The 14,321-nt window shown below is 36.7% G+C and overlaps 1 protein-coding gene across 3 annotated transcripts; it reads left to right on the top strand.

Annotated features, from left to right (window-relative positions):
- The first annotated feature begins 210 nt into the window (after positions 1-210).
- Positions 211-13,538, top strand: LOC128681495 (uncharacterized). 3 transcript variants are annotated; one of them, XM_053765436.2, is made up of 3 exons: positions 246-535; positions 8,655-9,057; positions 10,667-13,538. In XM_053765436.2, the coding sequence occupies exons 2-3, from the start codon at positions 8,658-8,660 to the stop codon at positions 10,759-10,761; spliced, it is 495 nt and encodes a 164-aa protein (XP_053621411.1). In that variant the 5' UTR covers positions 246-535; positions 8,655-8,657; the 3' UTR covers positions 10,762-13,538. The 3 variants fall into 3 exon arrangements, 2 of the variants coding, with proteins under 2 accessions (XP_053621411.1, XP_053621410.1); XM_053765435.2 differs by lacking the exon at positions 246-535 and adding an exon at positions 7,426-7,700; XR_010370257.1 differs by lacking the exon at positions 8,655-9,057 and having other exon boundaries at positions 211-535.
- The last annotated feature ends 783 nt before the right edge of the window (positions 13,539-14,321 follow it).

Below are 14,321 nucleotides of genomic sequence, written 5' to 3' on the forward strand. Positions count from 1 at the left end.
ACAGCTGTCAATCTCAATCTTGACGACACTACAGACTTGGCTTATGCCTTCTTCTTCAGTGGATATTAGCCACTCTTATAGGTATATATAGATATTCATTACAAAAGACTTGGCTGTATGGGCTAGTACCCTTTGCCTCCTCAATAAAACGAGGGAATAAACCAAAAAAAAAGATCAACCTTGACGTTAGGAAAATCATCGTTTTGGCAAACGATTGAGACATGAAATTAAAAAAAAACTACAGCTGTCAAATTTTATATGTCAACAACAGTCAATCAATGAATCTGCTTGGATTTCGATTTCCGATAAAGTTTTTCGCGAAAAACTTCGAGAAATACGAATTCCGCATTAAAATAATGATCTCACATATGATCTGATTATTTTATTTTTAAGAACCGACACAGTATTAAATAAGAAACGCCTCAGTATTACTTGAAAATGGTGGACTTGAGCGGCGGCCACGACGGTCCCTTGGAGCATGCGTTTTCCAACAGCGTTTTTATAATTCCTGGGATTATCGTGATCAGTTTATCTGGTAAGAGCTCTTCTATCTAAAAACCTTTTCAGTACTAATGCCTTTATGGATATTTCTAAACCCGAGCAACATTACTAAAATAAATATGATTGTTTACTGAAGAAAAGTTTAGTATTAAATCTACTGTATTTATTAGATAGATTTCACCTAAAATTTAATACAAATATCATTGACGGGGGTGACTAATGTGCTCATGAGTTTCCCTGAACCAAATAGCTATATATACTGGTATTATTATTCAATTAGTTTATCTTTTTTATTAGCTAACTTTTGCCACTGCTGAGTAAAAGCGTCCTCACCCTTCCTCCAGATTGTTCAAATCTCTATAGGTTATAAAATCACAGCTCTGTAATTATATTAATACTAGATGTTGCCCAGGGCTTCACTCTCGTGAGAATTTTGAGATAAAATATTGCCTATAGCAATCTTGGATTGATGTATCTTTCTAATGGTGAAAAAATTTTTGAAATTGATTTGGTAGTTTCGGAGATTACCCGCTTCAAACATACAAACTCACAAACACTTACCTCTTTATAATAATAGTATAGATCTGACAGAATAACAAACACACACTTGCACATAATATATGGATTATGCATGTTGTTGTATACATATGTATTAGAATGAAATAGTGAATGAATAGTGAGTAACTTCACATTGGATTAAATATTATTATATTACCTACCTGAAACTTACTAGAGGAACCGGTGGCTCAAGATAGAGGCTATGGCCTAGTTTGAGTTTCCAGGACTACCACATATTGTTGTAAAATATTGTTGTATGTGTAATATTTTGTGTAACTAACTTATAGACTTAATTTTGAATTATTATAATTTTTTTTTCATAAGATTTCTCTATTTTATGGAATATTAATAATATTAGGACAAATCACACAGATTGAGCTAGCCCCAAAGTAAGTTCGAGACTTGTGTTATGGAATACTAACTCAACGATACTATATTTATTAATGATAAACATCCAAGACCTGGGTCAATCAGAAAGAGATCATTTTCCATCATGACCCCGCTGGGGATCAAACCTGGGACATCGCAAGCAAGACATTGCCACAATTCAGAGGCAAGCACTTTACTGCTCCACCGCGGTCGTTAAAATAAATTTAAAGTTTTAATTATACACATACAAGTGGCATGTCCCGGGTTAAAATCTTAATAAAATCAACACCTAAACCTTCCTGAAAAATCACACTATCTATTACTGAAAACCGCATGAAAATCAGTGCAATCGTGTTTGAGTTTATCGTGAACAGACCACAGACATGGCAGAGAACTTTGTTTTATAATAATATGTTAGAATAAGGGTAACTTTTATTAACCACAAAATAATTAATTCACCAATATGTTTCTAATTTTGCCTAGAAATTATTTAAATGAAAGACAAAAAGAGAAATTAGTCATCTTTTCTGTACAAATAGTTCTTTTGTTAATAAAACAATTAGGCACTTCAATAATTTTGGTAATAATACACTTGTGTTACCTAACATTGTTTACATTCGGAGCATGGTACAATGCATGAGAGTATAGAGATACACATACATACATTAACAATACATACTTTACATTTTGAATTTTAAACTCCAGCAAAAGTTGAACAATAAAAAAATGTATTTTTATATTTTTTATAAATTCTAAGAAATTTAGATGACATTTTTATTAATTAAAAAAAATTGCTAAGCACAATCACAGCCAACTCGATTGCTATCGCTCGGGTTAAACAATAATTAAATTATGTATAATTATAACCATATTAAATAAATTATAAACATAAACCTTCCTCAGGAATCACACGATGTATTAAAAAAACGGAACAAAATCCGTTGCGTAGTAGAAGATCTATAGGCATAGACAGGGAAGCAACTTCGTTTTATACTATGTAGTGACTGCATTCCGGTTGTGACGCCCCGAAGGTTGAGACCGTATAAAAAAATTAACATTAAAAGAAATTTGGCTGTCACTGGCTGCGTGCCTGACGCATGGAATTAATAGGTACTTGGCACGAAGTACTTACTAAATCCTGACGACAACTTTTGAAATGTCAACGCTTCTTATGCGTTTCTTATACGATCACCAGATATGCAGTGGTCCTATTTTATGGCGAAAACTACCCACCTAATAATAATGACGCGTAATAACGAATTAAACTTAATACGTAAGAAATAATAACAACTACGCTTACAAATACTCCTCTCATGAACTAAACTCGCTACCGCTCATGACTTAAAAACGCTCGTCGCCATTTACGTACCTCCACGTTTTAAGACGTGTATTATCAAAATTATTATATCAATATTTTTCTGCACCGATAAACTCAGTTTTGATCGGACTCCGTAAGAGTTATAATCGTTTGCCAACGGATTAAGAAAAAAACATGGCGGGTCTGGACAAGACAGATATGGAGAAGTTGGAGGAAATAATAAATTCCGAAGATACAATAGAAGCGAGGAAGAAGCTTCTAGACGTTTTAGATTCGGACGAAATCAGCGAAGAAGTTAAAGAGCAATTGAGGGCGTTGCTGTATGGAAATGCACCTTTTCTTGGCGCCACTAACAGGACCACTGGCACGCTTATGGCGTTAAGTTTGACAGCTGTCATATTTTTGGTTATCTGTGAGTATACATACACGTCATCTAATCCAATCCATCCATGCGTGAAATAGTGCAACAGAATTCTCGTCTACAAAGTCAACATTTTTTATTAAACTTAGGATGATATACATTACTGTAGTTCTCTCTTCCATCCTCATGTGTTCCCGGTTGCATCAAGGCCACGTCGCTGCGAAGCCCTGGGCGGGAGCCAACACAGAATCCATTCTTCATCGAAAGCACGTCTCGAAAAATTTTTTTGGCTTCTCAAAATTACTTAGATAAACTTGAATAAAAATAATCGGTAAATTAAGTTCTGCTCGAAATCATTAGGTTAGATTAGGTAAGAACATGAATGACTGGGTGCTGCGGGCCGTAAATCCACCAGGTGTGGAGTTGGTGTGTTATGCCGACGACACCCTGGTCGCGGCCCGTGGAGCCACATATCGAGAGGCGTCATTGGTCGCTACTGCGGGAGTAGCGCAAGTGGTGCGCCGAATCCGCCGGCTGGGTCTGGAGGTAGCCCTTCAAAAATCCGAGGCGTTGTGCTTTCACGGCCCTCGAAGGGGGCCACCGCCAGACTCCAGCTTGACGGTTGGCGGGGTTCAGATCGCCATCAAGCCGACGATGCGGTACCTAGGCATCGTCCTTGATGGCAGATGGAATTTCGGCGCCCACTTTGCGGCGTTGGTGCCGCGCGTGATGGCGGCGGCTGGTGCGCTGACACGGCTCTTGCCAAATATCGGAGGTCCGGAGGCGTCCTGCAGACGCTTGTACATAGGGGTCGTGCGATCCATGGCCCTCTATGGTGCCCCCATCTGGGCAGAGGCCCTGAGTAACCAAAATATCGCTCTTCTGCGACGTCCGCAGAGGGTGATGGCAATCAGGGCCTCCAGAGGTTATCGCACGATCTCCTGTGAGGCAGCGTGCATGCTGGCCGGTAGTATTCCTTGGGACTTAGAAGCCAGGACCCTCGCGTCTCTGTTCAAATGGCGTGAGGAGGCACTAGCCCGGGGCCACCGGCCAGCACCTAGGGAGAATGCGGGGCGCCGCAACGAGCTGTGTCAGCGCAGCATTCAGGAGTGGAGCCACAGGTTGGAGCGGCCCTCTGCTGGGCGTAGAACCGTCGAGGCTATTCGTCCAGTTTTGGCCCAGTGGTTGGCGAAGCAGCACGGTTCGCTTTCGTACCGCTTGACGCAGATGCTTTCAGGGCATGGTTGCTTCGGGGGGTATCTGTGTCGAATAGCGGGGCGTGAGCCGTCTGCCGTTTGCCACCATTGCGACGGATGTGCTGACGAGGACGCCCAGCACACTTTGGAGGACTGCCCAGCCTGGGACGAAGACCGCGCGCAGCTGCGCGCGGTTGTGGGGGACGACCTCTCCCTGCCGGCTGTCGTAAGACAGATGGCCCACAGCGAGACGTCGTGGACAGCGGTGCAGGCCTTTGCGGAGAGCGTAATGCTCCGCAAAGAGGCGGCGGAAAGGGAGAGGGAGGATACAACCGACCTCCCCATTCGCCGCCGGCGCACAGGGCGCAGGAGGCGGGCATACGCCCTGCACCTGCTGCCCCCACAATAGGGCCGGTCGGGTGGCGGAAACGGGATTTCCCGTCGCCCGGCTTAACGGCCCCCGGGTAGAAAGGCGCGCCCATGCCAAGCGCGCCTTTACCCAAGCGGGTAGAAGGCTGACGAGCCGTCCCGCTAGCCGCTCCGAGGAGAGCGGCCGAGCCGAGGCCGCCGTGGTAGCGGCCGCCGCGCCGGGGCTGTGGAGCGAGAGTAGCACATGGTCCCGGCACAAATGCGGTTGGCGTTGGCATCGTGTGGTTTTAGTGGGTTCAAGTCCCACACACCTGTCCGGCTTCCCGTGGCCGGATGGACGGGACGAGGGTCTTTCCACACGTTAAAAAAAAAAAAAGCTAAGAACATGATAATAAAATTTAAGCAACTTGAGATATTAAAAAAAATGTTCGGCGAAACGAACGTGCCTTCGATGAAGATGATTCTGTGAACTGTGGACACCTCGCCCTGGGCCGGCGTAATATTAATACTTTAACAAGATTTCGTAGGTATTTTAAAACCGGCCTGACGACAACACTTTTTATTGAATGCTTTTGTTTATCAATTGTCAAGATTTTTATCCCTTCATACGATTGTATTCTATACTATTCTACGGTTACGGTCCCATGCTAATTTTGTATTAGTTCCAAGTAACATTTATTTTTGTGATAAAATTCCCTTTATACAACGTTCAAAGGAGGATTTGGATGCCCTCCGTTTCGCCCGCGTGAATTTAACTGCGAAAGCGGAGCAGGCGATTTTCATACAAACTTTCACCCCCCCATTACAGTCATTTGGGGGTTGATTTTTGGGAATAAAGTAGCCTGTGTTTGAACGGGGATCTTTAACTACACTCATACCAAATTTCAATCAAAATTCGACCAGCGGTTTAGCCGTGAAAGCGGAACAGACAGACTTTCGCATTTATATAATATTAATATTGATATGGATGTTAGCTCACCTGAGTTTCTAATCCGCACGCACACCTCTGACCTTGTAATCATGTCAAATTGTACCAGTATTTCAAATTCTTTGGACTGTTGTATTTTTAAAACTAATCCATACTATCCATACGAATAATCTTTACATATTATAAATCAAAGACCTCTGCCGCGTCTGTCTGTCTGTTCGCGATTTGTTTGTAATGAATAAACTCAAAAACTACTGGGCCAATTTTGACGAAATCTAGCACAGAGATAGGTGAAACCTTCAGGAGTGACATAGACTACCTTTTATTATGGTTTTACCCGAGCGAAGCTGGGGCGAGACGCTAGTTTTTTTTTTATAAAAGTAGAGAAGAAATAAAAAAGTGTATGCGCGTTTAATGCCTGTTGTTTAATATATAAAAGTAATTTGATAAATGGATTCGAAGATCATTGCCCTAGGTTTAGATTGCCCCGTCGTAGGGGACAGGTTTAGTTTTGAATTTGAATCTATGCCCAAAATACTTGGCTGACATTATTTGCAACAATGTAATGACAGAATAGCGACGGGCGAGTTGAAATATATCGATGAGATTTATAAGGCAATAGACAAAACTATACAATTTCAGCGACAAGTTTTCCGATCTCCTTTGCAAGTGAGCTATTTAGTGCAGGGCTTGTTAACGTTACCAAATTCACACTAAAAGTATCGTTAATTAACGTTATTTCCCTAAAGTTAAAACTGGTAACGGCAAGACGGGTATCGATTAACCTATTTTGCTTTGTAATAATTCACTATACTCTGCCTGTGTACGATTCTGGCACGAGAATAAAGCGAGGAGAGCGAGATCTTTGAAAAGAAAAACATAGCGTAGCGAGCGTCTTTTATCGTTATTACCATTGGTAACGATATTTGAGGTTACCGGTATTTTTTTGAAAAAGTATCGTTACCCAGCATATCGTTACCTTAGCCGCTAACGTTAACTACATTTGACAGCGGTAACGTTACGAAATTTTTATATTATAAAACGGTATATCAAGCCCTGATTTGGAGCGCACTTAAGAGCGCGCCGGAGAGCGTGTATGAAGAGAGTTATGGTAGGATTGTGACAAGTGGAAATACATACATGTAAATTGACATGCCGATTTGCACATTGCGCATTGACAGCTATCGCTGCGTTATCGCAGTGGACCTTATACCACGGGCGTATTTCTAAAATACCTATTCACCACTCACGTATCGGTTTTTAACGATAATAACGATGCCTATTAAGGGTAATAGCCATTATGATTTGTTTGTTTGCATATCCAATCTAATCTTTGACAGTAGTCTTAAGATATATTGTGTGCGTAGTGTGACTTTGCTTTTCACATCTCACCATCGAGTCGATTCGAAGTGAGACGCAGCTAACCAATCACAGTGCGCCAATCTGTCGCCAAACGACAACCACACTGCAATGTGATTGGTTCGCTGCGTCTCACTTCGAATCGATTCGATGATGAGAAATAAAATGCAAACCCGCACTTCGCCCTCTGTTGTTATAAACGCATTCCGTAACAGTTGTGCCAGATACTTCCCGTGTTTTAATATATAATCTAAAATTGAGCCTGAACCAGTTAAAAAAAAACAAAACAAAAGAAATCATATCCAAAACGAGATTTACTTTGTGTGACAACACATTTTTCAGTTCCTCTCTTTTTTTTGTATTAATCGCCAGATATATAAATCATTATTTTTAATTTCATTGTTCTTTAATATATAAGTATTTGTTTCTGACCGAACACATAGTGCAATTCGATGTTAAATTAAAATATGACTTAAATAAACATTCGAATATAGTGAAAACGAAGCTTTAGATGTAGCTGCATTGTTAAAAATAGTCACTGCACCTAACCTAAATATATTGAATAGTTGCGCCTGCTCTCGCCGCAATCATAATTGTCTCACGCGCGATAATAAAAGACAAAAAATCGATAAAAATTTTAAAATAATACAATCGCCATTGGTACACGTAATGTGAGATATGTTTCGATAATTCGACAGTATCCGATAACTAGTTTATCTAAAGTAGTCGAGTTAGTCACTGGTGAGTGCGTCGTGTTTATTATTATTTATTATTGTAATTATTTACTTTCTTATCGACCAGTGTTTTTCAAACTTCACACAGGTCGAACATTTATGAGTCTGTAAAGATTAGAATTTTGTGATTGTGAATTTTGATTGCTTGTCTGTTATATAAATAAAAAATATTATCTTTTATTATTACGAAATTTTGTTTTTATAAATAATATTATTTATTTTATATACTTGTATACTTGTCGTTGTTGGTATAAATAAGAGTTGAATGAAAGTAACATTTTATTCTTTGATTTTAGTCATTAAAGTTGAAAAACACTCTCATACAAGCACTTTAGATTTAAAAATTTAAAGATTCTCTATTCTTAAGTTTGTGTTAAGTCAGCACTGATATCTGTAAAGTTGTTGTTATTTCTGTTGTTGAAATCAGTTGAAATCAATTCAACATAGCACTTTTTGAAAAATACACTTCACATAAAATAACTTAGTTATGAAGATTATTACAAATGTACAAATTAATTATTATACTTTGGTAAAACATTGATAATTCGAAGGAAATTCTGTCTGTGCAGTTTTCGGTGTAAACACTAGGAAATTGGCCCATAGTCCTGTCAGTTACACTTAACACATGCTTAACGTTGGAGCTAACAAATAAGCGTATTTGAACCGCGGTTAATTTGCGTTTCACTCACGCATTTAAATTAATTACGAATCAGGGAAAATTCTATTCCGAAATATTTCAATTGACATTATGTTGCAATTATAACGGTCGTCTCGACGAAGAAGAAGAAGAATTTATTACAATTTTAAATTAAAAATAATCCTATTGTTTTGTTTGATTGTCTTTTTTATTTTAATTAGTGCTGTGTACTTGTCTTTCTATTATTTGCGCGCTAAATCGTAAACATTTTACAAAACCGACAACCACCAGTGGTATAATTTATTCTTTCCCGCGTTTTTATAGAAAATGGCGGATGAGTTTGACGAATTCGAAACAGCTGACGAAGCGCCAGCTGGCGCTGTCAATTTTGGCGCGGCCGTAAGTCAATCGCTATCGAAAACCATAGAGAATATGGATTTGATGTCCGTCCTTCAAAAAATGGTCGCCACAACGCCGGAAGACGAGGACTCAGAAGAGATACGTGGAAAACTAAAGGGGGTTTTAGAGAAATTCAACTCCATGAATGAGGATGAGAAAATAGCTTTTACTAAACAAGTTAAAGACGGTTTAGTTAGTAAGATAAGTGCTAAGCTGCAGGACCCAAATGCAATTAATTTGGGAGGTTTAGAGGATGCTATCAGAGAGGCCGTGGTTACCAAGCTTATTATGGTGGGAGTTGTGGCTCTTGTCATATTTTTACTTGTTGGTATGTCCTTTTTTTATTCTAAAAAAAACAATCATCATCAATCCTTAAGAAGGCCACTGCTACATACAATACAATTTATTGCACCAATAAAACAGTAACGGAAAAATTATACGAGAAATTAAAAGCATAAAGGTGGATTTATTTCTAAGGTGATATCTTTCAGATAGGTTATAAAAGATATATATTTCCGGCCGGAGTCCGGTTTCCTACTTTTTCTCCTAAACTTCGCATAATGTAATCGCAAATGGACGTCATGCGGTTTCAGACTATTGGCACGAATCACTTCACTCATCACTGTTAGTTTGGCCCCTACTGCCAATAGGAAGCCGAAACAAGACTAAATATATACAATTTTTATATACATTTAGTCTCTTGTTTTTTCGGATGTTTGGACTTGCCAAAACACCCCAGTCAACAGCATATCAAATTACCCCGCATGAACCTCTATGGCGAGGTAATAGCGGCGAGTTCGCAATTAATTTGGGCAGGTTGATGTGCTGTTGACTGTACCTGTTTATGACGAATGGCAGGAAATAATCGTTCCCATAAAGTTTCAGCTCTAATAAATTGTCCCAGGAGTATACATTCAGACTGGAAACTATCAAAATAAGTTAATTAATTTAGTATAAATGTATTCTATTGTAATATTGCATATTTTCTCATAATTAACTATAACATTGTTACGTTACAAAACTTTAAAGTAGCTTTATTTAAAAAATACGTATTTATTGGTATAGGTACATACATATGTCTTTGATTATCTATCTAGTCTCAAAGACAAATGAAACAAAAAAAACATTATGTCGATCTGGGGAACGAATCGGTATTACCTTGTGATAGTCAACAAAGAATTTACATATAATAGAAAAAAAATCTAGCGAATCAATCGCAGGTTAGCCAAGGTTATATCCCGGCTGGTTATCGTTTAAAATTACGAAAATATCGTTAACTAAAATATTTCGATAAATATGTACTTTATCTGTTGATATGTATTTGAGATATGTCACTGCAATCATCCCACTGGCTGTTTTTTCTAAATATATTTTTTCGTGATAATCTAGGATTAATTCGAAATCTCATCGATAAATATGTTGTTAAGACACTTTGATTCAATCGATTGTAAATAATTATGATTTGTTTCCAAGTCGTAATAAAATATTTAATTCTATGAATTTTATAGTTGTCACTATATAAATAATCATTATAAGGGGAGACAGAGAACACTATAAACATTTATATCACCCATTTCACTCACACAAGAGAGATAAACGCGTATTAGAAGGGTATTAAAGGGTAAACTTCATTTTTTTAATCTTTGTTAGAAATGTATTTATGTCATTTTCATTAACTCCTTATATATAATGTCCGAAATAGACAATGATATAAAAATCTTAAACCATATAAAAATTTTAAATTCGGCTCTGATTTTACAACCTGCATGACAGCAACCCTCTTTGTAAATGCTATTGTTACCTATCAGCTGCCTAGGATGTGTCCCTTAGTCGTATTGTACGATATTCAAGGGAAGTGATGTAGTGGTCATATTCTAGGGCGGAACCATACGCCACATTAACAAAAATAATAATATTCAGTAATTTTTTTTTTTCAGTTTTCTTCGGCTACAAACTGTACAAGTCAATAAAGGAGAAAGAGAAAAAGAAAGAAGAGAAGAAGAAGGCGAAACAAATGAAGAAGAAGAAATGACCATCACATTGAATCACTGGGCGTATCGACAAACGTTATTGTAATGCTTACGAAATTGGTAATTTTATTTTAGAATCAATGAAATCGTAATACATTTACGATTTCATTGATTCTATTTGGCAAATGAACCTTATTTCCAACAACGAAAATCCCGACTTTCAACATATAAAACCTTACTTTCAACAACAAAAAACCTTACTTTACCGCAAATACCTTTTTCATCAATAAATGGGTCGGTGTTTGCGGCAGCAAATAATATGTGTCAATCCAATACATGACTCGAAGTATAATTTTTATATTTTTGTCATTTTGACTACTTTGGCTAATATTTAATAGATAATACCAAAAAATAAGTCTTTCAGACATGATAAAACTACGAGCGATTAAGTCCATTCAGTTTAAAATTGCGTTATTAGAAATCAGTCTTTTGATTTGCATATAATTACGGGAATATATTACGAAATTGTGTAATGATTAAAAAATTATGGTTATCGTCTTACGTTCTTTTTTAAAATTCTACTTTTTTTTCGTTCCGTTTTTTCTTTAATAATTAATATTTGATAAATTATGTAGCATTTAAACCAATTTCCAAGGCATTACAATAAAAATAAAATGACTGAACTAAAAGAATTGTTAGATAGTGTAATTAATTTTTATTTTTGTTGTATTTGTAATTATATATCATGTGTATGTGTCAAGTATATAATGCTTTTAAATGCCATGTGATTGATAAATGCAATATAAAATGCATCTTGAATGCATTACATACACACTATACGATTCTAACAAGACAGTTTTACACCAGAAAGTCATTTAAACTCTGTTTTTTCTTACAAGTATTGTTATGTAATAAATCTTAACAAGATTATTTTTCATTTACATCAATCTAAAATATAAATAGATATATATATAAATAGACATTATAAAAGACACGGAATGACTGACTGACATATCAACGCACAGCCCTTACCGCTGGGCCTAGAAACTTCATATTTAGCACCTTATGTGGTCTAGGGGTGCACTAAGAAAGGATTTTTCAAAATTCATACTCTAAAGGGGTAAACATAAAAGTTTGTATGTGAAAACCAGATTAGTTAACTTGTTTTGTATGAAACTTTACATATCACACGGGCGAAGCCGCGGGCTAAAACTAATATAAATTAAAATTGTCATTTCTTTCGTGGTCAACTGGTCAATATGTATGTGTGATTTATTTTCAACAATGTAACGTGAAGATTGGTTACCTATCAGTTAAGAAAAAACGGGAGTGTACATGTAATAGTTTAAAAGCGGCGTTGTACGATGTACAGTCAGCTGCACTTCAACTTACTTAAATTAATTGAAATTTCGCCTTTATTACCGCTGCATAAATATCAATAATGTGTAACGTGACATTCGGTTGGCTGTACTATAATAAAAGTTTAACAAAATGAATCATTTAAACATATTCCAAAACCGCCACTGATATGTGTAAATTGCATTTTTCAATCACATATACTAGAAATGTATACCTATGTAATAAGTTTTAAAGTGCCAACATTGTTGGTCTTATATATTCTTACTAAATACAATCCTAACTAATATAAAAAATGCGGAAGTGAGTCTGTTTCGTCTTCACGCTGTATCTACTAAAGATAACTATATATTTTTGCAAAACTTTCATATAGTTATAATTGGTTATTTGACTGGGTAAAGAATAAAATAATATACTTTTAGATAATCAAAGACGTGAATTCAATATCTCTTTATCTATTTTGGTAATTATACGATTTACTATTTTAGAAATAATATTTGACTCCACAATTGTGAATTCACAGGATATCACTGTCATACAAGCTCCGTAGAATTTTTTGTGTTATGGCTCCATCGTACGCGAAAATGATGATTTTGCCAACGTCAAGATTGAGATTAATACGGTAGACCTATATAAATATTGAAACACGATTCAGTGTGTAATCTAAAATATAAATATATAGTTTTTTACATTAAAAACATCTAATTTGAATAATTGGATAATAATTGCAAAAGTGCAGCAATAATAGATAACTGCATAATCGGTGAGCAAAAACAGTGTCACATTGACGCTGCTAAAATTTATGTTTAAGAAAATTACTTAGAAGAAGAGATACTCAACCAATATTCTAGAAATTTCGCTACCATATGGATAAAGGTACCTCAGACGGTTTTCTGTATGTGTTTTTATTTTTGATCTGAACAGTTTTTGAGTAGCTGCAGACCTACCATCAACTTTTACAGAACGATTCTAATGCAACTCAGTTCAATTTAGGAACCCAAATTTAATCGCATTCATACAAAAAATTTAAGTCGATGGTACGAATTTGCGATGCAGTTCAGTTTAGTTTAGCAGAAATGTAACAAAAAATCGACCTTAGGTACTTGTCATTAGATAGAATATGGGAAAACATAGGCCACCTTTATCTATCTATTCATGAAAATACTTTTCACTTGTCATCTTGTGATCACACACACAATCCGCGCGATCGGAGTCGCAGGCAAAAGCTAGTACAATAAATTTTAAGTACGAATATATTAGTATAATACACATTATAATAGTACCTAGATATTTTATTTTACAGAATATTATCAAAAATATTTTTGACATCTTTAATACTCTAATCTATTAGGATTTCTTGTAGGTATAGTATTTTTATTATGGTATTTGAGCCCAATGACATCGCAGGAATGGCACAAACTTCTATTATAAACATTCCATGTATAATTGTTCTGTTTTAAAAATATAATTTATTTTTTCATGAGTCTATGGTCTTTTTTTATCACTTGTGAAACCCAAACTACATGTTGCTTTCAGTGAAAAAAACAATCTCGTGTAATAAAGTTTAACCTGACCCTATGTTTTACCAATATTTTTGAAAAAATCTCCGTCTAATCTTAATGGGACATAATTATTTTCTACCCAGGGAAAAGCGACGAGAAATGTTTTATGCCAGGAACATACATAGTTGATTAATTAGGCACTAATTATAGGTTCTATTCATATTTCCGTAGGAGATACTTTCTAGCTGGAGAAACGCACACATGAGTTCCTATGGGAAAATAATGCAGTGAAGTTGCGGACATAAGTTGTCAAGACTATTCACAGAACCAATTAGGGCCTATTTCCCCACTTCTGATAAAATATCGATATATTTTATCAGAAAGTGGGGAAACAGATATACCTACCTACCTACCTAACTGGGATAAATTTGTAAGTCGACGTAAAAACGTACAGTCAACAGCAAATCAAGTTACCCTGCATGAACTTCTATGGCACGGTAATAGTGGCGAGTTTGGAATGAATTTTGGTAGGTTTTTTTTTTAAACCACATATTGAGTTCGCCCCAAAGTTCGAGACTTGTGTTATGGGATACTAACTCAACGATACTATATTTTATAACAAATACATATATAGATAAACATCTAAGACCCGGGCCAATCAGAAAAATATCGTTTTCCATCATGACCCGACCGGGGATCGAACTCGGGACCTCTCGGTTCAGTGGCAAGAACTTTACCACTGCGCCACCGAGGTCAAAATAGGT

The sequence above is a fragment of the Plodia interpunctella genome, chromosome 27 (genome assembly GCF_027563975.2).
Source record: "Plodia interpunctella isolate USDA-ARS_2022_Savannah chromosome 27, ilPloInte3.2, whole genome shotgun sequence".
NCBI lineage: Eukaryota > Metazoa > Arthropoda > Insecta > Lepidoptera > Pyralidae > Plodia > Plodia interpunctella.